Raw genomic sequence first — 27,310 nt, forward strand, 5'->3', positions numbered from 1 at the left:
TCAGCTGGAGGAAGGCTCATCGATGACACTGAAATGTTTCTCACAGTCCTTCACTTGTTGCTTCTTTTACACTCAGGTGGGTTTACCTCTCTCATATTCACACATCGCATACTTTTGTTTTAAGTTATTATAACACGTCACCCTCCATGTGCTGCAGGTCTCACTGCGGTGGTCCTTCAGTCTGGAGATCAGATGTCCCAGCCTGGGTCCAAAGTGACCTTTGAGTGCAGGATGGGTGGTGGGCTGGGTATGAGCAGCTACACCATGCTCTGGTACCGGCAGGACCGCCCTGGAGCTGCAGTGCAGTTCCTCACTAAAGAGTACGACCAGGCTGCAGGAAACAAAGTGTCCTCTATCGTTCCGTCCAAAAACACCTTCTCTCTGCACATCAGTGAGCTGCAACTGAGCGACAGCAGCACGTACTACTGTGCTGCCAAACACAGTGCTGCACTAAGAGCAGAAACCCGTACAGATAACAGGCCGCTGCAGCTGGAGTTAGGCTTATCTGGTTTTGTACTGAAATGGTACCCAAAAAAATGAAGACATTATTCAGATCTGAAAGTAGGGTAAGACACACGATGGTACAATGGTGGGCTTTAGTTTATGAAGAATAGTAGTGTGATATTTTAAGTCTAACGCATGGCAGAGGATGTTTGACCGTGCATGTATATCTGTGAAGCCAAAGCCAAATGTACATCTGGACAATAAAGGTGTCTCTTCTATTTTAGCTCTAATTCAATTTTTAAGTAATGCCTGTTCTTTGTCAGTGTCCATGCATGTCCTTAAAACGGAAGACACATGCGCAGAGATGTCAGCAATTTCCTCCAAAACCTATAAAAAAGATGAGTGTAGATGTAGTGTGTAGATTATTAAATGAACAGGAAGTCCACAAAGCCACAGAGCTGATGGTGTTTGATAAACCAGCAGGTGTTAATACTGGAGGATTTGAACCTTCCTACAACACGAGTGCTCTGTACAGAGTCTCCTGTGAGTCCCTCTGGGCTCAGGTCTGCACTTTAGTATAAGATTTAAGTGTGCGTGCAGCCAGGAGGGAGAGATGAGAGGTTCCAGAGGTTTGCACACACTGACCTCTGCAGGGTGCGTGTGGGACTACACTGAGACCGGGTAGTTTATCTGGACTGTCATGACTTTTAAATGTTTTTAAACTGAGCAACACATTTATGAAGTGGTCTGAATATGGTGGTACTTATATTAAAGTTAAAAACTGTAAATGTGTTGTATGAATTCAAAAATAAAAACATAACCTCCTCCCTGCTCCCCTCAGGGCGATAGAAAAACATGCGGATTTCTTTCTTGAAAATGAAAAATATTAATAAAAGGACAGAGATACTTTTCTACTTTTACTTAAGTAACATTTTGAATGCAGGACTTTTACTGTAACCGAGTATTCCTACACGATATGAGTACTTCTACTTTTACTCAAGTACAAGATCTGAGTACTTCTACTTTTACTCAAGTACAATATCTGAGTACTTTTACTTTTACTCAAGTACAAGATCTGAGTACTTCTACTTTTACTCAAGTACAAGATCTGAGTACTTCTACTTTGACTCAAGTACAATATCTGAGTACTTTTACTTTGACTCAAGTACAAGATCTGAGTACTTCCACTTTTACTCAAGTACAAGATCTGATTACTTATACTTTTACTCAAGTACAATATCTGAGTACTTTTACTTTGACTCAAGTACAAGATCTGAGTACTTACACTTTTATTCAAGTACAAGATCTGATTACTTCTACTTTTACTCAAGTACAAGATCTGAGTACTTCTACTTTTACTCAAGTACAAGATCTGAGTACTTCTACTTTTACTCAAGTACAAGATCTGAGTACTTCTACTTTTACTCAAGTACAAGATCTGAGTACTTCTACTTTTACTCAAGTACAAGATCTGAGTACTTCTACTTTTAATCAAGTACAAGATCTGAGTACTTCTACTTTTACTCAAGTACAAGATCTGAGTACTTCTACTTTTACTCAAGTACAAGATCTGAGTACTTCTACTTTTACTCAAGTACAAGATCTGAGTACTTACACTTTTACTCAAGTACAAGATCTGATTACTTCTACTTTTACTCAAGTACAAGATCTGAGTACTAAATATTGGTGAGTATTTTTTCCAGAGTAATCACTATTTTGCTCTGAAATAGTGAGGCGACCATCTTGTGACGTCACGCAGTAGCTCGCAAGCCGCGCCCACGAAGGCGGAGGTCAACTGCGGATTTCACGGCAGCAAATTCAAAACTCATCAAATTAGTTGCTATTCCAACATCTTTTGATATGGGTTTCAATGGACAATTGTGGTCATTACTATATGTATTAGCATAACAGATCATGCACAGGCGCACACTTCACGGGGTCTTTAAATTCAGTGTGGCTAAAACGAAAAGCTTTGTTAAAATATGCAAGCACGCGGAAGTCAAAGTCAGCTTTATTGTAAAAAAATTCTACATGTGTTATACATCCAGAAATATCGAAATATCGTTTTCCACAGTGTGACATGTATACATAAAACAAAACAAAAAGGGCCTAGATAAACGGGGTATACAGTTTAAAATGTTAATATATTTAAAGTGTTCAAAGTGCAGTTTCAGTGCAAGTCAGTTGAAACGATCTTAAGTTTGCGTGACGTTGAAGTCGTGCGACCCTGCTGCTGTACTGGCTTGTAGTTCGTTTATAGCATAACGTTAGCATTTCGACTAGATTTATGATTCAAAAATTATAAAAGTAGGAGAGACATGTGGAGATTATCCGGCTGAACAAAACGTGATCCCTCTCTTAAATGTGTGTCAACCACAGACCTTATTTCGAGCTATTTTCCAAAATCCTATGGAGAAATTGCATTGCGTTTTTGACGAAGGAACCGGAAGAAGTTTACATCCGGGTTTTAGGACGCGTCACTGCGGTTCTCTATAGAACATCTTTGATAACGGCGTGGTGTTGTTGCAGGAAGTCCCGACGGAGAATACTTTTGCTGTAGTACAGGGGTGCACATAACTGGGACGCAAGTTATGGCGTAATCTGAAATGCGTACCGTCACTTGTGTCACAAAGCGCATTTGCGTACCGACGTACTTGTGAAGCTTTTCCAGAAGGCGGTTAGATCACCGGACGACAGAGTCGGGCTGAAGTCGAATAGTCCATTTAGCTTAGGAACCTTCCTAAAGGAGTGAAATGACCCGGAAGTCCCTCAGTGGCAGCCATGATAAGTCGAATTCTCTAGAATGATGAGAATGAAAGGAAAGGAGGTTTCAAACTTCCTTTATAGCCTCCTTTAGCTTAGGAACCACTGGACCTCCCTAACCGACAGGAGAAGCGAACATGCTGCCCCACAATGCATTGCAGCCGCAGCATTTGCCGTCACTCAACAGTCGGCCGTTCACGGAAACAACCGATTATGACGGAGAAATTATATCATGAATGTTACGGTGCTTATTAAGCATTTTAAAACATAGGTGGTAAGTTGCCAAAGTGCTTTGTTCTGAACGTTCATCAGTATTATAATCAAAAAGAGAAATATGAACGTTAGTTTTCACTGAAATTATCAAATAAAGTCAACATTTCAGTCTTTACTGAGCTGTGTGGGGTTTGTTCAACTTTTAAAAGATGTTTGAATGGTGATATACACAGTGACAGATGTTAAGGACCACTAATGTTTATAATAAATACATCTGTATTGATTTAAGATCTTTAGTTCATACAATCATACGTATTGGGATAATTTGTATTAATGTGGACCGGAGGGAGAGGGAGACGAGCATAAGTTTCACTTTCCTTTTTTATTTCAATTCCAAATTTGGTCATGAAGAATATGTTTCTATGTTGTCCACGTTCATAAAGCAAAGCAGCAGCATCAGAGCACGGTGCAGAGTCTCTAGATGAGTTCACATCAGTCCCTCGTTCTTATTAAACATCCATGTTGTAGTCCGCTGTATAGAAAACTGTAGTTTCCATAGTTTCCCCACAGCAGCAGACGCACACAATGACGTCCGCTGGCGCATCATAAACACGTCGGATAGTGAAAGTGCATTCGGATTCTCTAAAGTGCCACAGTCTCTTCTCCTAAGTCCTTTTGAATTCTCCTATCCACTATCCCTTAACCCCGTGACGTTTCACTCAGAGGTCAAGGAATAGACGATAGGGTTAGAACTTAGGAGCTGATTTTTAAACTATCCGACTGCAGCCTCGGTCTCCGTGTGCACAGACAGGGCTGCTGTTAACGTCGGTCTGTACAACGGAACTGTGCCAAAACTACGCCAACCGGCTGCGGAGGGAGACTCTCTCCCCCCCCCCCCCCTCTCTGGAGAACTGCGCTAAAGCAGCTGATCACAACGTTCACACACTAGGCTTGTTTGAGACAAGCAAGACCTGCGCAGTTGCGATCAACGTCTTGCTAGTGCGTTGCATGATGGTTAGTCATTTTGTCCGACTTGCTCTGGAGGCTCGCCCACATGAGACTTTGAAATCTCGCGGGACAAAGACGCCCGCAGCCTTAACGGAGCGTCTACACTACAGCGTCAACAGCGTCGAAAGCTCCAAGCTGCTCCAAGCTGCCCATTCACTTTCAATGGGGTGACGTCACGTAGCCGCGCTTTTTCGCCGAACTGAATTGTGGGTAGCAGAGCGAGGCGTCTCAGGCGACCAGGCATGGAGGGAGGTGGCAGAGACAGTGGGGAAACTGGTAGGTTTTCGCCTGTTTGGGGAGTTTATATATATATTGCTCGCATAAAATCCCCGGGGGTTTTTGCTTTGTATGTCGGGGGCGGGAGATTCATGTGATTGGTTGTTGGCCGTGTTGCTTGAATAAAATCCCCAAGCTCCAGACACGCCCAGCTCCAAGCTTTTTTTGGAGCTGTAGTGTGGACGCTCCGTTACGGAGCGCCCACTGTCTCTGCCACCTCCCTCCATGCTGGTTCCTCCGGTTTGTATCCCGGTAGGTGAAGAGGGTCTGGTCATACAAAACCGGGTGATTCGCTACGGCGATAGTTAGTTTCTCCTCCGACTTTTTTTGAAATATAGAAATGAACGGCGGGATATCTCTCCCAGCTTAGACGCGGTTTGATTGGCTACGGCTTCAGCTGTCAGATTTTGGGAAACGGGATTTGATTGGCTGGCGCTGGCTACTCCGGCGTCCAGGCGACCAGAAGTTGAACAATGTTCAACTTCTGGTCGCCTGGGTCGCCTGAGACGCCTCGCTCTGCTACCCACAATTCAGTTCGGCGAAAAAGCGCGGCTACGTGACGTCACCCCATTGAAAGTGAATGGGCAGCTTGGAGCAGCTTGGAGCAGCTTGGAGCAGCTTGGAGCTTTCGACGCTGTCGACGCTGTAGTGTAGACGGGCCGTTACGGCCCGTCTACACTAGAGCGAGGCGAGTTGGCGCAGTTGGCGCAGTTGGCGCAGTTGGCGCAGTTGGCGCAGTTGGCGCAGTTGCTCTCCACGAGCTGCGGAAGCGAAATGCTTGATGGGAAACGGCTCGCTGGTATCTCGAGCTGAGCGCTCATTGGTGGTTTTTACCACGTGCTGCTGATGAAGCTCTCCCATTGGCTGGCAAAAGTTTGTTGTTGTTTTGTGTCAGTTTTACGTCGCCACATCCATTCCCATTTTTCATCATTGTTCCACAATGTTTATCATCATGAAATTAATATCTATATATGTTATACTATACTGCTTACCGTTTTCATACTTTATATATCTTAGCATATTCATACACACTGTTCATACTGCTCACAGGCTGATATCTAGTGTATTCATACCCCACTGTTTACTCATCATTCAATTCATTCTATATGTTATTCTGTAGATTGTGTACATTACTTTCCACTTCGCTGCTTGTTGCACCTGGTTAGAAGCTAAACTGCATTTCATTCTCTCAGTACCTGTAATATGTGCAATAACAATAGAGTTTCTCTTTAAGTTAAACCAAATCATTAAAATAAAATCTGTTGTAATGTAATGATTTGGTTTAACCTTATTTATTGAATACATCATTTAAAATGGCAAGATTAAATCAAATTACATCCATGTTGTACACATCATAAAGCTTAAAGTGGCAGCTAAAGAATTAACACAGCAGCAGGTCTGTTCAATGCATGCTCATGAAGCTTCATGTGTGCGGATCTGAAGGGACTGATCATTTGTAGCCTGTCCACCTATCAGTTTTGCAAACATTAAGAGGGAGGAGCATTTCTAATGATGGAACCCAGTCACTGGTGTGGTTCATCATCATGACTGAATTAACAAACCTATATAAAGCTATGGAGATCACCTTTGTCTACAGTGGGTCAAATGGAATTTGTGGTGCTTACACTGCGTGATGGACAGGGAGACATCACTGTAAGAGTCTCACAAGACATTTCCCAAAGACTACAAAATGGTGAGTAAACAACTAAATTGCATTCCAACAATCTGGATATGATTTTAAATTATGTAAATTATTTTTCAGATAACAGTTTAGCAGCTGCACTTATGCAGCAAGCAAGGGCTGCAACAAATGCACAAGGTAATCTATCATTTAAATCAAAAATGGTATTGTCTTTTAAAGCAAATCAAACAAATGACATATTCATGTTTATTGTAAACAAATATTTAATTTTCTCTCAATCACAGTCCCTTTAGAAGTTTAGATCATGTCATTCTCCATACAATACATGTGGGATTTCTATTGCATCCACTTCATCTCCAACGAAAAACGCCAACGCAATTTCCGCCATTGCAAACCCAGCCAGTCAAGCCGACTCTGAGTCCGAGCTGTCCGACTTAAGACGAGCATTTTGACACCTCCCCCGGCTGCGATCGGCTACTCTCGTCTACTTTCGAGGCGAGCCGCAATAGAGAAGCGAAGTCACGCCCATCTACTTCCGGCCCATGGGACCCCGGAAGCGAAAAATTAACATTGAATTCAATGGAGAGAGAACACGTATCTTTTGATCCCGTTTGAATTGTGCCACGAACTACACATATGATGTTTGTCAATCTTAAACAATAAGTTCCATGTCAAAAAAGTCACATTTTGTCGTAAAACTGTTGAAATATAAGACTATGAAAAATACGCGACTACAAAGACTACAAATCCCAAATCCCATTCTGGCTCGCGTAAGTGATGTCACAGGCGATAATGCTCCAAGTGGTTGCGACTCGTAATTAAAGCGAAGAAGAAGATCTCATAACTGATTATTCCCTCCAATAAATAAGAGATTGCTAAAAATAAATTCACTTTTACAAGATGCCTGTGTGCTTTGTACCAGGTTGTAATCACATAAGTGATCATACTTATAGATCATAGCTCGTTCTATCGCTTCCCGTCTGATGAAAGGACCAGGAGTCGTTGGACCAAACATATCAGGTAATACACATGTTGTGCACAGTCAAGCTAGCTACATAGCTAGTAGCGAGCACGTTAGTTAGCATCACATTACTTAGCCTTGTCATTTGTATTAGCCTTAACATGAAGTGAACCCAAATGTTAAACAGTAAGAGTCATCATGATGGTAAGTATTTTGTGAAACATTTGAAGAGGAGCCTATCGCCAGGTGCTAAGGGGGCGGGAGGTAGGCTAACGGCAGATTAGCATCTGCGATCTGTTCTACTTAATGCTATCTGCTCAAATGGTTAACATTGAACATTAAAAGATCAGGCAGTTCAGGGAGAGTCGAAGGCAGGCAGGCAGCTTTGCATGACATGTATTTATTTATAGAAGGACCATGCATACAAAAACATTAATCTCAGCAAAGAGAAGAGATGCAATATGCCAGATTATAGCTAATAGCTAATTTCCATCTGTGGTCCATTCTTCTGGACGTGTTTCATTGTGATGATAGTGAGTCAATCTGTGTGTTGGAAAGACAGTAGTTGAGTGATTACTGATAGAACATTATTAAAAGAGATAATTATTCAAAGTGTTGTTACTGACCTTTTTCTCTTTTATTTCCTTTCCCTCACCTGTAACTGCTGAGACCCTGAGGAACATGCACACTGACCTGCTCTGGCAACCTGATTTCCACTGTACGTAATAGTATTTGGTTATGGTATATTATTTATATACATCAAAGGCACAATGCACCCCCCAGAGACACACATGTATTGAGTGTGATATTGTGCATAGGTCAAGTGAAATCATCTTTACACACTAGAAAACTGTCGGAGCGGCAACTTGTTTTGAAATTGAATTTTTAATATCCGAAAATGAAGTTGATCTGTTTTCTTTATTCTTCTCTCTTCCCAGCTCCATCCATCACCGTGCTCTGTTCCTGCAGGTCCTGCTTGCTAATCAATGCTTTATTTTTTTACACAATTACAAACAAAGTCAATGTATTGTATGACATGAAGTTGTGCTTCATTCGGAGTCAATAATACATTCATTCTGCCTTCAACTGCACAATGATTGTGGACTGCACCGACATCCATGTAGCTGCCCCCCCAGTAAGATGAACCCAGCAAAGAGGGTCACCATCATGCCCAAGGACATCCAGCTGGCCCGCCGCATCCGGAGAGAGGGCTTAGACTGACCCGAGACCAGCACACCCAAACACAACGGCTCTTTTAAGAGCCACCTACAGTTTCAAAGAGTTGCAATCCTACGTTATTATAATGATTAAACTGGTTCATGTATCACTTAGTTTACTGAACCGTGATGAAAGAAATGAGTGAGGTCGTGGTTTACTGAAGTTACAAAGACATTAATATATGAGTGACAGGTCAGTGTAAACACAAGCTTCTGTCAACTATGGATCATTCAAACTATTTATATAAAAATATGTAATAAAGTTCTAAAACAAGTATTCGGTATATTCCTTGATAGCTTTTGGAGAAGGTTGTTTTTAAGTTTACTAAAATCTATCGTTTCAACTGTTTCATTTTATAAAAAGGAACAGGTGAGTAGAGCATCATTGAGTTTCTTATTCTGTCAGTAAATCATCCAAATGAAATGTTTATCATTATTTTAGTCAACCCTAAACAAATTGATTGTACCTTTTTAATAATGACCTTACATGGTTAAGTTAAATTAACTTCAGAAAATCAAATCTGTTGAGAAAAAACTAATAAATGTTTAAAGATAGGAACTTGCCATCCCGCTGAAAAACAGTCCGTAGAGATTTAAAGGCGTAGTTGTAGTTCAGTCCAACGTTTCATTTGGATTCATTTCTCCAACAGTCAACTATTTTCATAAAGAATATATATATTTTTCAAAGTCAACTTTATTGTCAATCTTACTCAGTTTGTGTTTATAGACAGAGATCAAAAATACTTTTAAATCAAATAAAATTATACAATTTACAGATATGTATACAAATATATATATATATATCTTATATAATGATGGTGGACACTTCACCTCCAGCAGGGCAGATGGCTGCACAAGTCCATCGGGGGATGCTCCCAAAACACCGACTCACTCACAAAGAGACCAGACTCGAACACTGTCTCCTGATAGGCCTGCACAAAAGCCTTCACCCTCCATCCACGTTTACAACCCCCCAGTTGACAGCCATGACTCCGTCCAAGTTGTACCCCCCGAGCACCCTCTTCATGAGGGACGGGCATGGAGTGGATGAAAGTCCCGACCGCAGCACAGCACCAAACTTGCTGGCTGTCAACCTGCCCCGCCTGTGTAACTGCCACTTTGTCCGCTGTCCTCCGGTGGCTGTCTGGATGGCAGCTTGCTGGTCTCTGCTCAGTCGCATTGAGGCAAGAATTGCCTCAAGCCCCCACGCCCCTTCACCAGCTCCGGCACGGTGACAATGGCCTGATGTTGAGGCCGCGGCTCTGGCTCAGGTGACAAAAGCCATGCCATGCCACACTGTGCGCCCCTCAGTGCAGACCTGAACCAGTCTACATCCTGAGTGGCGATGTCTCTGGCCAGTGGGTTGTATGTCTCCTCTCACTGTTGGTAGAGTTGAGACACCGGCTGGACTACTTTGGAAGTGCCAGGCTTCCTCCACTGGCACTCAACATCTGTGGAGCTGATCTGCCACATGGCACATATTGCCAATGCTGCAGCGTGGCTGCATTTGTACATCCCCCGTGCACAATCACAGACAGCGCTCTGCATCGCGCCATCGCCTCCCATGCAGATCTGTACAAATAAAGTAAGTACCATGTTTGTTAGCATGCTATAATAGATTGAATGAGCAATAATACAAGGATGGTCCGGATCTGGGGGTGGGAGGGGTTATTTTTCCATAGTTTTGTCTGATTGTTGTTATTGTTTGTTTTTTCTGTATTTTTTGTAATGTGTGTTGTACTGGTTGTGATTGTACATTGTATTTTTCTAAATGTGTATGAATACATTTTTGAAAAACATTTGATCAACAATAAAAAAGGATTTGGTCAGGATCTAGACTCAGTGTGTAGTTTATTAATTAATCAACGCTCTCTACATTAGGAAAACACATACCAGTGTACCCGAGGGAGTCACGCACAGCTGTGCCTGGATAACCAAACAAATTGACAAGATAACCAAAACCCTTGAATCTACACACAGCAAATAAACTCAAATGACACAACGAGATGTAAAAGGAAATCACACATACAGTATAGTCGATATAAAACTGGCCGCTTCAATCTGAAGAGCAACTAAAACAAAACACGGGAGTGTACCTTGTTCTTGTGAACACTAATGTTATCCACAGCACACAGAGACCACGAAGTTCTAAAGGAGAACACTAGTTACTGAAACAAAACACGTTAGTGTACCTTGTTAGCTAATGTTAGCTAGCTGACATTAACGTTACACATTGCACTCATATTACTCACCAACATCTTGTAAAGCCGGTCCCGCTGCTCTTACAGAACCGACTAACTCCCCTTTCGTGTATGTACAGCTCTCAACGTGTCCAGACTTGTAGTCACCTCGTTTTATACTTTTATTCTCATTCTGAAAGAAACAGGTGAAATTTGCTAACGTGACGGCCGTCTTTGTGATGGTGACGCGTATTGTGCGAGACCTAGAGACCTGTAGTTCACTCAGCGGTTTCACACAAAAAAATGTGTAACTTCACAGTTTTACGACACATTTTAATTTTTTTGACTTGCAAAATATTCTTTTAAATTGACAAACATCATATGTGTCATTCGTGGCACAATTCAAACGGGATCAAAAGATAACCTTTCTCTCTCCATTGACTTCAATGTATAATTTTACGCTTCCGGGGTCCCATGGAGGCTCCCGGAAAGGGAGGGACTTCGCCTCTCTATGGCCCTTTCTCATTTCATCAAATTCCCCTCCTCGATTCCTCGACTCCTCGGTCCTCCGGTAGTGACCCGGAAATGAATTTTAGCACGCCATGTTGAAGGACATCTCATTTCTCTAAATGCACGTCGAGGACCGAGCATCGAGGAGCCTCTCTGGAGGAGCTCTAACCGAGGATACACTGATGGGTCCTCCACGGTCCTCCACGGCTCCTTCGCGGATGCATTTCCGGGAACAGAGATGTTTCAAGAGAGGCTTCTCAATATATAATATTTTATAGTTAGATCAGCTGAACATTGTTCCCCCACATATTTACTTTGAATTCATTGAGAGTGCGGTATAATGAGACAATAACAGGCTACAGATGCGGACACACACACACACAAATATATTTATATAAATATATACAATTTAAAGTATGAGAGCACTCTCATAATAACGTAACACAATCAGAGACTGGATATATCCCCCCCCCCCTCTCTCTGGTCGCTGAAATGGGGAATTGAAATTACGGGCCAAAAGTTGTATTTGCAAGTATTAAAAGTAAGGACATCAAACCAACTGAGACCCGTCTGTCCGCGGCATCTGCGCACTGTACAACACACACCTACACACTGTACAACACACACACCTACACACTGTACAACACGCACCTACACACTGTACAACACACACCTACATACTGTACCACACACACCTACAGCTGCTAAAGCATAATCAGGCTACAGCCGTTGTGTATTTTATTATGTGAAGCACTAAATGGTTTTAGAAAAATATGGACTCTTTGTAGATATCTACTAAACTAAAGCAAATAAAGAGAGTATGCCTGTTATACTGAGTGATATATATTTTACACACTGCTCTGCTTTCTGCAGGACCTCACAGCTGTTCTCACTGTAAACATCGCGTTGCGATGAGAGCAGGTTCTCAAATAATATCCAGGGGATGCATGCAGAGCTGTCATTGGCTGAGATAAGTCCGGTTTGATTCTGAAATTGTATATATTTATATAAATATATACATATATATGTGTGTGTCCGCATCTGTAGCCTGTTATTGTCTCATTATACCGCACAGTGAATGAATCAAAGTAAATATATAAGTCATCATGAACACATCTGTCCATCAGACAGAGGGCTACTGTGCCTCCTGTCATCATTAATGGACGTCTCTTTAAAATGACCGCTCAGAGGAGAGGAGTTCTCATTTCTCTAACCGCCTGCTGCTTCCCCTCCTCTCTCCTCGGTTCCCCTCCTCGGCTCCTCCGCTCGCATCTCCTGTGGGCGGGACTAAGTCTCGAGGATAGGAGTCGAGGAGGGGAGTCGAGGAGGGGAGTTAGAGAAATGAGAAAGGGCCTATGTGTCTCAAACAAGCCTAGTGACAACATCAACACTGTGGGCGCCGCCATTTTCCGGACGTGATGTAAACCATGCGTTTGGTTTTCGAAGACACGTTGATCTCCATGTTATTTACTGTAGTTTCTCTCTTCAAATATGCCTCACTGTATAGCGAAATATTGCCACAATTCTGATAGGAACAATCCACGGAATGCTCGGTTCCATCTGTTGCCAAAAGGTAAGCGGAAGAAGTACATTCGGAGGCAGTGGCTAGCGAAATGTGCTCGGCCCGAACCGAGAGATTTACAGGCTCATGTATGCAGCGAACATTTCAAATTTCCGGACGACTACTCTGAGAGTATGATAAAACATAACATGGGATTTATGAAACAACCATTACTTAATGGAGATGCAGTACCATCGGTCTTTCTGGTGTCATCACCGACCAGGACACCAGTTCGGCCAGTTGAGAAATCGCCCTCTGCAAGTGTGAAGGGACGGAGGAGCAGAAGTAGTGCTCGGAGTAAGAATAAGGTATGTTATAGAACTTATAGCGCATTTCTATTGCAGCGGCTAGCCCCGTTTTCAGTGTTGGGCAAGTTACTTCCAAAATGTAATATATTACTTATTACTCTCTTTTGAAAGTAATACGTTACATTACAAAATTACTGTCTCTGAAATGTAATGAGTTACAGCATGTGGCCGTGTGCAGGCCCGGCTCCAGAACAACATGACTCAGGGTGCCTCTGAGGTTACAGGGGGCGCAGTAGTAGTAGGTTTACATGAGCAATAGTGCCGGCAACAGCAATAAGAAATAGCATTGATGGTCCCAATGAACAGATTATGGCATTTGTTATGTTTTGAAACCAAGCAAGTGAGAACATTTCAAGTGAGTTAAAAGTGCAATCCTGAAATATCTCATATAGTCCAAAGTGGACTGTGGCAAAGAAAAGCTTCAAAACTGTACTGATAAAATAAAGGAGAACATTTTGTAAATCAAGGCAAATATTATTTGAACCAGCTCATGGTTTGAAATGGCAAACATTGAAAAGCAAAAGTATTATTAAAACCATGTAGCCTACTAAATCATCACCTTGGTCCCATCATATACTCTGGGAAGAGAATGTTTACTGTGCTTGAAAACTGGTATCACATCATCATCATGTGAGGTTGACTTTGTGACCTGGAGATCATTTCAGCTGCAACATCAGCTCGTTGATAAGCTTGGGATATGAGATAGTTTTGTAGCCATTCGTGGTGAAGGCATCTGTGCTATTGTATGCATTATCTTTGACCCAACATTTCTACAGGCAGGGCAGAATATGGCACTATTTTCACATCTTCTAGCCCTTGTCTATTTTTATACCACGAGCTGCAAAATGACCACCTAACCCCACTGTACAGGCGGGTACTTGTTTAGATCTACCTGGGCAGGCTCTGTGTTGCCGTGGTATCCTGGCTGGCACCTGCGGGCCGCAGAGGGGCGGCGGTGTTTCGGGCGATGAAGACTGCTGCTCCGGGGTTGAGGGCGGCGAGTCAGGCGGGAGTAAGCTAGTGTCCACATGGAGGGTAACGTGATGTCCCCATCTGACCTGTTGCTACGGTCTGCAGTAGATGCAGTGTTGCTGGCGTTTAGTGATGGTTGCTTTAACCATGTTCGTATAAATGATTATCCACAGGTGTGTGTCGCTGCTGTGGAAGCACTTTGGAAATGATGCACGCGCAGCGGAGCAGGTCACGCGCAGCTGACACAATTTGTTGTTAGTATTTTTCGCTCCGTTCTCTTTGTGGAATAGAGGGTGCATAACATTCAACTGCCCCGAAGATCCCGACGCGAAGCCTGAAGGGTAAACACCAGGTTTACTAATCTACCCGCACAATGTGTCTGGTGGCGGAATGTCTCGCTATGTTAGTACATTGTTAAAAAACAAAACACCATTTAATTTCGGGTTAAAATGTGTTGTAACTGCGTTACTGAGCATTGTAACGGGTAACATATTACCCACATTTCACTAGTAATGCGTTACATTACTTCGTTACAGCAAAAAGTAATATATTACTGTAACTCCGTTACTTTTGTAATGCGTTACACCCAACACTGCCCGTTTTAACGTCCTTCATCGTCCAGGCCAGGACAGTTTTTGGTGGCCTTTCCATATAGCGTAGTACCGGCTAGTGTGTATTTCCCCCCAGTTATCCGGCCCCATAAAATCGTGATTCTATGGCCAGGGACAACGAAGCTGAGTATGCTAAACTAGAGAGGGAATCGCTAGCAAGGGTGGTACTACATGCATACATATAGTATCTTATATCATCTTCCTATTATACACACATGCATTTCCAAACATCTGGACTACCTATGTTGCAAATGTATTATCTTTTCAATTCACACACGGCATCTATTGCATGTCTGTCCGTCCTGGGAGAGGGATCCCTCCTCTGCTGCTCTCCCTGAGGTTTCTCCCATGTTCCCTTTAAACTGTGGGTTTTCTCTGGAAGTGTTTCCTTGTACGATGTGAGGGTCTGAGGACAGAGGGTCTGAGGACAGAGGGTCTGAGGACAGAGGGTCTAAGGACAGAGGGTCTAAGGACAGAGGGTCTAAGGACAGAGGGTGTCGTATTGTCATACTGATATTCTGTACACACTGTGAAGACCACTGAGACAAATGTAACATTTGTGATATTGGGCTATATAAATAAACATCGATTGATTGATACATATATAGTAATCAAAATCATTGTATCTAAGTAGGCCTACATTGGGGTTGTATTGTTTGCCTTTTTAAAAAACTTTATTTTATATTATTTGGGCAGTACATGATATACACAATTGTATTGTTTGCCTGTAGTTGGCCTTTTAATTAATAAAATATTTGAATTTGAAGTTTTGTAGATAGGGATCTTTTGGAATTATCTAGTGTTTGTAATTGTCCGGCGACGTTTCTCAGACTGTCCAGACTGCTTTAATTCTCTAGCTTAAATCAGTAAATGTTCTAAAATGTTTGCTGGGGCCCTGACAATACATTAGCAGACAGGAATGTCAGTATTGCCATCATTTAGGCCTGATGACTAGTGAGACAAGCTTCCCTTTTCCATGTTGCCTTTAGCCTCCCCCATTCTGGCATTCATGTATGTTCTTGTAAAAATGAGACATTTTGGATACAACATCCCTACAAGGTTTTATATTTTTCATTTCAGCTGTTAGAAACCCTGCTCACACCTAAAAGTGACAATGCACCGACTGCTACAGTGTCAAACCCGGGCCAAGCTGCAGTGCCATACATGCCAGAGGCACCACCAGAGGCACATTGTAAATGTTGCAAGCACGCAAATCCAGTGTCAACAAATGGTAAGTCTGGAGATTTTCTCCAAAAATGACATCAATAATGTATCGTTCCCGTGAAGGACACTGGAGCTGTGGTTTGTCAGACTCGCCTTAAAAAAAAAATAGGTAAATTATTATATATATATATCTACTACCATCCCCACATTCCTCGAGTGAATGTTAGTGATCATTTTGAACAGATAACATGATTGGAGTGGACCAACTTGACAACTGAATATAGAGGCCTAAATAGATGATTCAGGAGTTTGTCTCCATTGTGAGATGCAAAGAAGTTGTTCTGTTCCCTTTCCATTGGTCAAGTAAGTGTTATGTTTTAAAGGAGTGTAGACTGTAATGCGTACATTTTTAATGATGTGGTCCACCTGTGGAGGGTGAATTGAGGTGGGGTGTTTTTTCTTAAGGGGGGGCAGATGATATCGCATGACAGCACCTTGTTACATATATTGCATTGATCTTCTCTGTATCTAGATTGTGCCATTACATTTATTATTTTATTTGCACTTACAGATATGTCAGTGCAGACCGACATGGATGATATGATACGTGCCATTGCAATGGACCACACCTATTTATCCAACTCGAAGAAGGATGCAAGTGCATCAACGCAACCACAACCATCTCCTTATGGTCTCCTTACGCCAGCCTTATTCAGCAGTATTTCCCCGAGAGTGAGGCAAAAAAAGGATTTCACATTTTTTTTCCAATATTAATATATATTTAATTAAATGTCCAGTGAGTCGGAGGTGTAACCAAGATTTCCAGGAGGGAAACATCTTTGTGAATTATCTGGTAGAAAGTTAGTCTGGATACACATTGTCAGTTTCATCAGCCTCTCTGAATCCAGTGTAGTTTTCTTGTGGATTTCTCTCGTATTACCTTGACAACACAGCTGGGGATAACTTTCCGCACACCTTTGCCAAGTCTTTTGTGACACCACCAAGTGAACTGCCTGTATGCCGCCAATCTGAAGGTTCTGAGAAAAAAACAAATGTTGTGAGTTTCTGTGGCACGTGATTCCTAGAAACTTGTGGGAAGACTGGTTTCTTTATTTGATTAACTACTATGGAATTTATTCAACTACATTGTACCATTATTATGTTAGGACTCCTAGCCTACATTGTTCTATAAAGAGTGCATTCTGTAGATATGCTTTTTGATTTTTTGTATCATGGCTATACTTAGTAAAGTTTTGGTTTTGAAAAGTATCTGTCGTTGTCCTTCATGTCCTTGCCATGCAATTGTAGACAGAATCCATTTGACACACTTTAGAATGAACAACCATACACTTCTTATTGAATATGGTCGATACACAAATACTCCTGTAGATGACAGGTTGTGCAAACATTGCCATGGGATTGAGGATGCAAATCATTTCCTCCTAGAATGTAAACGTCATTATAAAACCTTTGATAAAGTCAATTCAATCTTTAATCCAGAACTTCCTAACCAAATGACATGTCTTTAGTTGATATGTCCTTTAATAATAATAATAATAATAAAGTATATAATGCTAAGAAGAAAGGGCTGTACCCGTCAAATGTACCCACCCTTCATTTATTGGTTCAATCAAAGAGGTGCGTTTCACATCCTTCATGGCAACCAGTGCTGTTGCCATGAAGCTTTTCCTAACACCACAGTGTCGAATTCCCCGTGTAAACGTATGCAATCCAAGTCGTCTGTGAACAGTTTATTTTCAAGCTCTTCTAGCTCAGGACAACAAATGTTCATAAGAGGATTGTCCATGGCTACACACCGATCGCAAGTACACCACTCATGTACAGGTCTTCCTACTCGCCTCCCGAAATCAATTGCACGAGTAAAGGGATCGTCTCCAGCGAGATCACCGCGCTGTTCGTCCTCATCGTCACTGTCCCTGGATTCCTGGCGGTTCTGACTACTTGGCTCGAACCTGTACGGCTGAATTCCCCCATCCAATCTCTTCACATTGGTCAAAACTTCTTGCTCTGCTGACGAGTCCGAACTCAAATACCCCGCCATGTTTCCGTGTGTTGACAACGTGAACGCATGGATGACGTCACGACCATCACGTGACTACTGAAAATGGCGGCGGCCAGACGGAATATACAGGTTTTGATAAAAAAGAGCTATAACATCATTATTTACCGGGGAATATCGCTGATTTCTTCAGGGTATGGTTTAAACATAACGTTTCACTAAATACTGAAGTTTTGATTAATTATCTAATGAGTGGACCATTCCTTTAAGCAGAGTCAAATCTAAGCACGTAATAGAGTAAAATGAACTCTAAAAATACAACTCTGAACAAAGAGTACATTTTACTTTATAGGTTGGGACCAAATGTAATATCTTTAGGGTAAAATATTCTTCAATTTGAGTCAATTTTGCTCAGAGAAGTTGTAATGAACCTCCAGTCCTCTTACCGACAGATACATCACCATCAGACGCCCTCCACTGAATGGAGGATTAAGGGTATCTCAATTAGGTAAGGTATACTTAAATTAATATAAACACAGCATTTCATGAACAGAACACTATCATACCGGTCAATTATAATAACATTTTATAACTAGTTTTCCGCAGGATTACTACAGTGGGTCTTGTGTTGCTGCGTATTGTGCTACTTGGAGGAATGATTTACAATATGCATAAGAACAGTAGGTCTGAACTGTTTTCTCTGTTATATATAACAGTCTTTTAAGATGAAGTGAATGCATCCCCAGAGGAACAACACATTTGATGACTGTATTATTGTACATTTTACACTGTAATAATGAAATGATTTAGCCCACAGAGTAATGTTTTTGGCTTTTGGGGTATATTCACCACATTGTTCAAATACGATGATCATTTTTTCCTTTGAAATGTGGACATAAATATTTTTCATTGAACGCGTGACTGCATTGAAAATAGGGAGATGTTTTCATCGTAGGGATTGTAAGTGTTTGCACAAACTGGACGACTCTTAAACAATTACAAACGTTTGATCACGTGTCTTATAATACAGTTTATGGGTACATATATTACAGGTTCATATGTAACACTTCAGTGAGCAAGCAGTTCTGTTTAGTGAAACAAGTAGAGTGTTGCTTTTATTTGCTTTCAGTGGTCTATTGTTTTTATTATATGGCTGTTATTTATTTTTTAATTATTACGTTTATTCTGGCTTGTTTTGTGTTTGTATCTTGTATTTATATTATGTTGTGTGAGCTTATCTCTCTGTACAGCACTTTGGTCTGAAGGTTTTTAAAGTGCTATATAAATAAAGTTGGATGCTAATGTCCAGCAAACTGTGCAGTGGGTGATAAAAGGTTAAACAATGTATGCATGAATTATGTATGTAATTATATAATATAACTGTATTCTACTTGGCGATATGAAGCAGCTTTTTCTATCTCTCTGTATCCTGTTAAGTAGATCTGCAGCCCCTATAACCATGCCGCCCACGGCCCCTCAGACCGCGTGGCCGCCCACGACCCCTCAGACCGCGTGGCCGCCCACGGCCCCTCAGACCGTGTGGCCGCCCACGACCCCTCAGACCGTGTGGCCGCCCACGGCCCCTCAGACCGTGTGGCCGCCCACGGCCCCTCAGACCGCGTGGCCGCCCACGGCCATGAGGGATAAGAGATCAACTCAGTGAAAGCAGCGCCTGCTGACCAATCACTTGATGTGCAGAGTTTGAAAGCTGTTCTGCTCTGAAATTGAATATATTTGTTACATATTAATAGAATTTTTGATTTTTTTATTTGATTTTGGATTTTTGAATGGGAGAAGTAGTAGATAGAAAACATACCAGACACTAATTATTAAAAGTAGAGTATTTCCTTTTATATACGGTAATACTAAGGAGGCATAGGCCTATATGATATCATGTTTGACATTATTGATATTAAAAAAGTGATTTGTTTTCCATGTCATGCGTGTGTTTTCTTATCAGAGAGGGAAGTTATTTATTTGGAAGCTCCGAATCCAAATGTTTCCCTCAATGGCCTTCGTGCCCTAAACAAAATGGTGACACCAAAGGCCAAATGGCCTTGCCCCTAAAATGAGGACATTCCAAGCCTGAACACAAAACAAAACACGAGAGCAACAAGTCAAATATGGAGGTTGGAATTCAAAAGTCAAATATTGTGCACAAAATCTACTGGAAAAAAAGTTGTTTGAAATAAAAGTGGTGCAATAACTGCATAAGAATAATAGTGTCCAATGATGTTTAGTGTTGTGATTTTATAAACACATTTTGGTTAATGATGCCTGGTCACAATATTGTTAGAAAGGTATTCAGTAAATATATGTTTCCATTACAAAATAAATGTTGTGTCAAATCATAATATACTCATACAACTTATTTAACTTGGTAATCTTACAGATGTTGACAGATGTTTTGACCACTGGGGGGCAGAACACACTTTTACACATCCAGCTGCAACAGACGAGCAACATTTGCATTCATTTGCAAAATAAAAGATTATTTAATATTCACTTTTCTGTTCTGTTTTGGTTTCATCCAAGCTACACTTTTAAGAGCTAGTCGCACACTTTGCATTCATCCAGATTTTCTTACCGCCCCGCTGAAAGAGGAGCTGAAAAAGCAAAACATTATGATCTTAAAGATGCTAAGATGTCACATACAGCTGGTTTATGTAACAATTATGAATTCATAGCAAAACATTTCACATTATAGGTGAATGCGTTTATCTCAGTGACTTGTCTGACGCTGCAGGATGAAGAGGTGGGCAGCGGAGACGTCCCTCCCTCTGAACACAAACACCTCTCTCCCTTCTCCTTCCTCCCTCTTCTTTTCTTAGCTGTCACAGAAATAGCAGCAGTAGAGACACACACACACACACACACTCGCACCACACAGAGAGATGGAGGCTGAGATATGGAGGCGCTGGGGGGAGGGAGGGGGGAGAGAAGCAGAGAGACTTCAGGTTTTTGTCTGATGCTTTTTCACCGTGGGGACAGGGGGCCACGGTGATACAATCCTATAGAGCCGCTGTACAAAAACCTCCTCCATCAACAGCCCCTGTGTTCCTGCTGCAGGCTCCCCCGTGGGGGGGGGGGGGGGGGGGTATCAAGGGTTCAAACTCACTGCACACTTTGGCAGTAAAACACAATTCATGTGGACAAAATCTCCAGAAGAAATAGTTTTAAATTATCTTATTATTTATATGTGGAGCATTAGGATGCGTCTGACTTCCTCCTCCTCTGGAGTCTCAATTCTGGAGACTTTGTGGTCGAGGAGACTCTGTGTGACTCTGGAGCTGAAGCTTACTTTGGACAGGGAACGAAAGTCACTGTTTTAGGTAAGTAGCTTCTCTCCCTGCTTCATGCTACACACGTAGCGTCGTTTTAATGTTGGCGTGAAAGTGAAGGAAAACACTGTTGTTGTGAAAGAGTCTACATATTGACCTGAAGGGAGAACACTGTGAGCTACACTCAACCTGCTTACTTTGGACAAGGAACCAGACTCACAGTTTTAGGTAAATATTTCACTAACACTGTGTTTCGATAAATGTCACATTTCCTTAAAATATTAATTCAAACAGAGTCATCAGTAAAGAAAGTTCTAGAAAGACCTGAGAGTTTCATGCTCAGTATTTCTGCACTGTGACTCTGGAAACGAGGCTTACTTTGGAAAAGGAACCAAACTGACGGTTTTGGGTAAATATTTAACTTTATTACTGCGCTTTGATAAATGACATAGTGCTTTAAAGTTCCATGAACGGAAGTATCAGTGAAAACTTTCCAAAGATAATCCTGATAGAGAAATAGTTTGATGCTCAGCGTTTCTGCACTGTGACACGACAAGCCAGGCTTACTTTGGAAAAGGAACCAAACTGACGGTGTTGGGTAAGGATGGCTCACATCATGTATGTAGTAACGTGTTGTAAATGACGCGGTCCATTGAGCAAAGTATTTGGGTTGTTATAGTCCGAGTTGTGCTCAGAGCTTTTTGATATGAAGCTTTAGCTCTGTGCCAATTACCAAGCCTATTTCGGACAGGGAACCAAAGTGACTGTCCTCGGTGAGTAAGAGCTCTGCGTTTATAAGTTGTGTGTTACAATTAAAAACTCGAGTGCAATGCAGTACAAAAAGAAAGAAATAACTGTTAACACGGTAAAGTAGTTTTAAAGGCAACTTCATCTAAAAGCAGAGTGTCGTGCAGTTTTAGACACGGATCAGGTTCACTGTGACACTGGTTTTAGTGAAGCTTACTTCGGTGGAGGAACGAAGCTAACTGTTTTGGGTAAGACATATATATATATATATATATATATTGTATATAAAGTCTATGATGAGATGAGAAATGTTCAAAGTGCTGTACATGGTGTGGTCATTTAACAGAGATCTTTAAAGTTTAAGTTGCTCAGAGCTTTTTGTTCTCGAGCTCAAACGCTGTGTCAGTCCGAGGCTTATTTCGGGCAGGGAACTAAACTGACTGTTCTCGGTGAGTAAAAGCTCTAGGTTTCTTTCAAACATTAACTTAGTAAAACATTCAAAAGCCTGACAGGTTGGTCACTGAGAGACCGTTTTGAATTGTTGAACAGTTATAGGTAAGAACATGTTAAAAGTGTATTACATTTTCTTCGATAGATTCGTGATTATTCCTAAAGCAAGTTTGTTTTAGAGGTGAAAGTTAATTTAGGAAAGTGTTCTCTTTAGCACTGAGTATGTTAAAGTCAAAGTGTTCACATGTCAGAGAAACCAGTGAAAGAGAGTGAGACGGAGAGGCAGCAGAGAGTTTTTGTGACAGTGGAAAGTCTCTGTGCTCATACGCCGAGGTTTACTTCGGAGCTGGGACTAAACTCACTGTTTTAGGTAAGAAACGCGGCAGGAGAAACGTCTCTCAGAGCACTTTCATCTGACTTTAAAATAATAGGCAAGGACACAAATATGTTTAGTAGGACTTTAATTTGATAGTTGTGAAAAAAACTGTACGTTAAAACCGTGTTAATAGTTAGTTTGTGCTACTAGCCTCGTGTTTGTTGAGCATAAAACAGCAAAGCAGCAGTAAATCTTCAGGCTGAGCTCCAGATTATTTCTCTCACGGCGATTTCTGATCAGCTCTGAGTTCAGTCAGGAGCGACAACTGAACTCACCATTTTAGGTAAGACAGGAAAAATGATGCCAAATAAATTTATGTAATATATGGAGGACATTATCTTTTTCTCCTGAGTAGTTAAAATCAGCCGTTTGATAATGTTTAGATTTCATGTGTGCACACGTTTAAGTAAAAACAGCGCAGACAGTCGCGAGGCTTCAGCGCAGCAGTTTTCCTGAAGCCTTGTTACTTTGGCAGAGGCACCAAACTCACAGTGCTGGGTAAGACTATTATTTTTTAAAGAATATGCATAAATGTTTGTTCCTGAGCTTCATTCAACCTAAATCTGCAAAAAAAGAAAATATTATTTGTGTTGAGTGAATGCAGAGAAGGTGTCAAAATGATATCTCGAGGTGGTACGGGAAGCCTTTGGTCCAGGCTTTGTCATGAGTTCCTTCTGTTAAATGCATTTGCACTAAAAGTATTTACAACAGGCAATATTTTCTCAATTGCAAAACTAAATGTCTTTTCTTGTATTAGTGAAGAAGTGAGGGGGGGGGGGGGGCAACAATTTTTAGTAAAACAACACAAGCTAAATGGTGATTATGGTCCACATGCGCAATACTGCATACATGTACTAACTGTTTACTAAAACGATATGCAAAAGCTGAAACTGGAAATCAGATCTGTGTAGAAAACCCCCAGGAACCACGTTGTTTTTAGAAGAACAAATGTTTGTGTCTCATTGCAGACCTCCAGGGTTCTGACACCGTAACATTTTGTAAATCAGAATAAGATTTAATGCTAATTTGTTTTCACTTATAAGGAATTTGCCTTGGTGTTTGGTGCATGTATTAAAACAAATTAAGAAGACTCATAAACACAGGCTGAGTCCTGTAACAGTCGGGACCAGAGGCGGATTTCGGATTGTAGGAGATCCGGGGCTTAGGACTAAAAATGAATTTAAAAAAAAAAATGTTTTAAGTGAAACATCCGGGGCTTGAGCCCAAGTAGCCACCCCCTAGCGCCACCACTGGTCGGTACCATGAATACAGAATGATGTCGGTCCTTTGTCTCTGCAGAACCAGGCCGTAATGTCTCTGCCCCGACAGTCACAGTGTTCCCTCCGTCAGCAAACGAGTGCAGGAACCAGAGAGACCGTGAGAGGAGGAAGACCCTGGTGTGTGTGGCCAGCGGATTCTACCCGGACCACGTCAGTGTGTCCTGGCAGGTGGGCGGGGGGGCCGTCAGCAGCGGGGTGGCCACCGACAGCAGCGCCCTGCGGGAAGGCAAGACCTACAGGATCAGCAGCAGGCTGAGGGTCTCGGCCTCAGACTGGTTCACACCGGACCGGAAGTTCACCTGCAGGGTCAGCTTCTTCAACGGGACTCACACCAGCCACCATGAAAACACGGTGGAGGGGGTCCAAGGTGAGGCATTTGGGAAATCTCAATGTTTCATTTAAGGGAAAGTGATCATCGGTCCTCGTCTAACCCATCTTTTTCTCTTATCAGGCAAAGAAGGAGTCATGACAAGAGGTGAATATATCGTTTTGTATTTCTTGAAACATCAATGCATTCTATTTGGTGTGTTGTTGAGGGGTTCGCAGACGAGCTGTATTCAGGACCTACTCCAGAGGCGTGGTGGAAAATGATAACATGGAAGCTGAGTGAAGTGTAAAGATAGAAGTTTCATTCTCTAAAGTTTTATCAACTAATTGAAGTAATGTGAAAACACAAAAGCAAACTTAAGACAAAAGCACATATTAATTCATGCTTAACTTGCACAAATAAAACATGTTAACAACAACAAACAAATGTGCACCAATCCAAGATCAACAAGTTCAAGTTGTTTATCACAAATGCTGCCCGTTATATATAAAAGAGGCGTGGCTAGCTGCCTTTTTATTTCACAAACTTGCGATTTTTTTAATTTAAATTGTACCCAACAAGCATGAAAAACTGGTATTTTGTGAGATCTTTTACGAAATCCTAATTATACCAGACACGACTTTGAGTCTGTGCCTCGGGTTATTCACTCAGGAGCGAAGTCCCCAGCCCTGATCTATCGGCTCTCTTACAACCCACTGGATGTTTCCTACATGTCACTAATGTCAGTGTTTGATCTTCTGCAGAGAAATACTTGAAGACGACCCAGGCGGCCAAACTGTCGTACGTTGTGTTCATCGTGAAGAGCAGCGTCTACGGTGCCGGCGTGGCCTTCCTGCTGTGGAGGCTGCAGGTGAGCTCTAACGCAGGGGGGTCAAACTCAAACACACAGTGCGCCAAAATTAAAAATGGGTGCTAGTGGAGGGCCGGACTGGTTCAATGTTTATTGCAGAACTTATTGAAATGAACTTATTGCACATATTAAACCTGGAACTAACAAAGCTTAAATTATTGCCTATAAAAACAACATTAAATAATCAGTTGCATTCATTTCTTATGGCTCTATCTGCAGCTTCTCCAGAGTCATTTCTTATGAGTACATTTTTCCACAGGCCAACAACAGCTTCAAAAAAACTATTCCCCTCAAAGAGAGAAACCAAACATGCCCTGTTGTCGTGAGAGAAAGTGCAGAAGGAAGCATCCATTAAGCTCAGTGTGCTGCTCTGAGATGCTAGCTCAGATACTTGGCGTCTCATCTTGGGAGCAAGGTCATCAATGTTTGGGCTCAGGCTCTGAGCGGAGGAGACCCTCAGGATGGAGTGAAGGTGCAATATACCGGCGGGCCAGATCTAATAGTAATTAGAAATGATTCTGCGGGCCGAAATTAAATCCACCACGGCCCTGATTTGGCCCCCGGGCCTCGAGTTTTACACGTGTGCTCTAACTCATCACTATTGGTGCTGTTTACAAATCAACAGGTTTCTTACGTCTCCATTTGGGGATGAATGAGTAATAAAACTGTTCTGACATCGCGTCCTTTCCGTCTGTTGCAGAGTTCAGCCGGAAAGCAGAACAACTGATCCGACCGCGCTGCGTCCGTCAAAAGGATCTGTGGATATATTCACAAAGCTTTGTATGTCACAGCATATTTGCATTTTTATATATAACCAAGCAAATTCAATTCTGCAATATCTTATGACGATATTAAAGCGAGCATGGCAATAGGAAAACCTTTCTGTCTCTGGTTGTATTTGATGCTTAATTCCTTGCAAATAAAAGTATTTCAACCGTATTGTTTATTTGTCCTTTAATGTCGTTGACGATCTGTCCTTAAAATGATGATCAGGTTTACAGACGGTATGTTTCCGAAGCACAAGAGTTTAAGCATTAACTTTAGACTCGTTTTAAACGAGAATAGATTAAGGTCATATTTAAAGTCAGTTGCTCCAAATGGTGCACATATCTCTCCTCTCACATCTCACACTTTTTCCACCGACAGGGTGAAGTATTTTTAGCTGCTCGCCTCTTTTCTGAGAAGCCACTCGTGTGTCTGACGTGTTTCCACTGAGCGACCTGAGAGGTGCCTGAGGTCAGCTAATCTGCGTGTCAACACCTTTCTGATCAAATCATTTCACTTTTTTAAGTCTTTTAATTTAAGTCATATTTTTTTTTTTCTTTTGCACAAGTGAGAGACGTTTATGACTTTTTAAAATATCTTGATGAATAAAGAAGTTTTCCACTTTCAGGAGTTTATTTTACTAACTTTTCTATTTTAAGATTTGATATTTTTTAAGATTTTGCTTCTTCAACATATTTTTTTAGATAAAAAAAAAACATTTTCTTACAAACGTTGTCTATTTGATTCTGTAGATTTCTCCTAAATTCACCAACAGTTAGCATCAATGTCTCATTTGCATATTTCAACATAACATTTCAGCAAACGTGGGATATTTAATTACAACTTTGTTAATGTCAGCTACTGTATGGACTGAGGAAGTTTCATCGAGATATTAGTGTGAAGAAAATCCTGATCATATGTTTTGTTTTTACTTTGTACAAGAGACAAGCTTGTGGCGGTTTACATTCTCTCGATGAACAAAGACGTTGTCCCTCAGTTCAAACAGTGTCAGTATGACAGGAAGTGTGTGGGTGCAGGAAGTGTGTGTGTGTGTGTGCAGCAGGTGGAGGTGTTGTTGTGCAGAGAGCAGAGACAGGAAGTGGTCACAGAGCAGCAGATCTGAAACCTCCGTCTGCAGGAACACACAGCTGCACTTCCTGTGTAACTGAACACACACAGCTCCATCAGGCTGCTTTGGAAAACAGCTGTTCATGTCCTCTGCTGCACAAGCAATGTGTTGATGTTTTCATGTTGCAGTCGATAAGAGATGGGAAATAAGACAACTATACACAGTCATTCAAAAACTAAATTATAAAGACACTGAGGGTGTTTCATTGTTATCTCCCACCGGATGTATAAGTACACTAACTCAAGTACTGTAGT

The 27,310-nt window shown here is 41.6% G+C and overlaps 1 protein-coding gene and 1 long non-coding RNA gene across 2 annotated transcripts; both read left to right on the forward strand.

Annotated features, from left to right (window-relative positions):
• LOC117464054 (uncharacterized) lies at nt 1-25,856 on the forward strand. Its single transcript, XM_034106581.2, has 8 exons — nt 1-76; nt 158-513; nt 19,291-19,483; nt 21,475-21,540; nt 24,004-24,351; nt 24,436-24,459; nt 25,056-25,162; nt 25,422-25,856. Exons 1-8 carry the CDS (start codon nt 34-36, stop codon nt 25,515-25,517), a joined length of 1,233 nt encoding a protein of 410 aa, XP_033962472.2. The 5' UTR covers nt 1-33; the 3' UTR covers nt 25,518-25,856.
• On the forward strand, nt 12,646-17,023 carry LOC117463434 (uncharacterized). Its single transcript, XR_004553914.2, has 3 exons — nt 12,646-13,083; nt 15,747-15,897; nt 16,402-17,023. It is a non-coding gene; the product is annotated as an uncharacterized lncRNA (long non-coding RNA).
• Nucleotides 25,857-27,310: the final 1,454 nt, after the last annotated feature.

Source organism: Pseudochaenichthys georgianus, chromosome 18, assembly GCF_902827115.2.
Source record: "Pseudochaenichthys georgianus chromosome 18, fPseGeo1.2, whole genome shotgun sequence".
NCBI lineage: Eukaryota > Metazoa > Chordata > Actinopteri > Perciformes > Channichthyidae > Pseudochaenichthys > Pseudochaenichthys georgianus.

What these genes read in the sequence shown, in the direction of transcription:
- LOC117464054 (XM_034106581.2), top strand. Translation starts at nt 34, where the DNA reads ATGTTTCTCACAGTCCTTCACTTGTTGCTTCTTTTACACTCAG. An exon ending in AACCAAACTGACGGTTTTGG is followed by an intron (nt 21,541 to 24,003) that starts GTAAATATTTAA and finishes TTGTCTCTGCAG; the next exon opens with AACCAGGCCGTAATGTCTCT. An exon ending in CACGGTGGAGGGGGTCCAAG is followed by an intron (nt 24,352 to 24,435) that starts GTGAGGCATTTG and finishes TTCTCTTATCAG; the next exon opens with GCAAAGAAGGAGTCATGACA.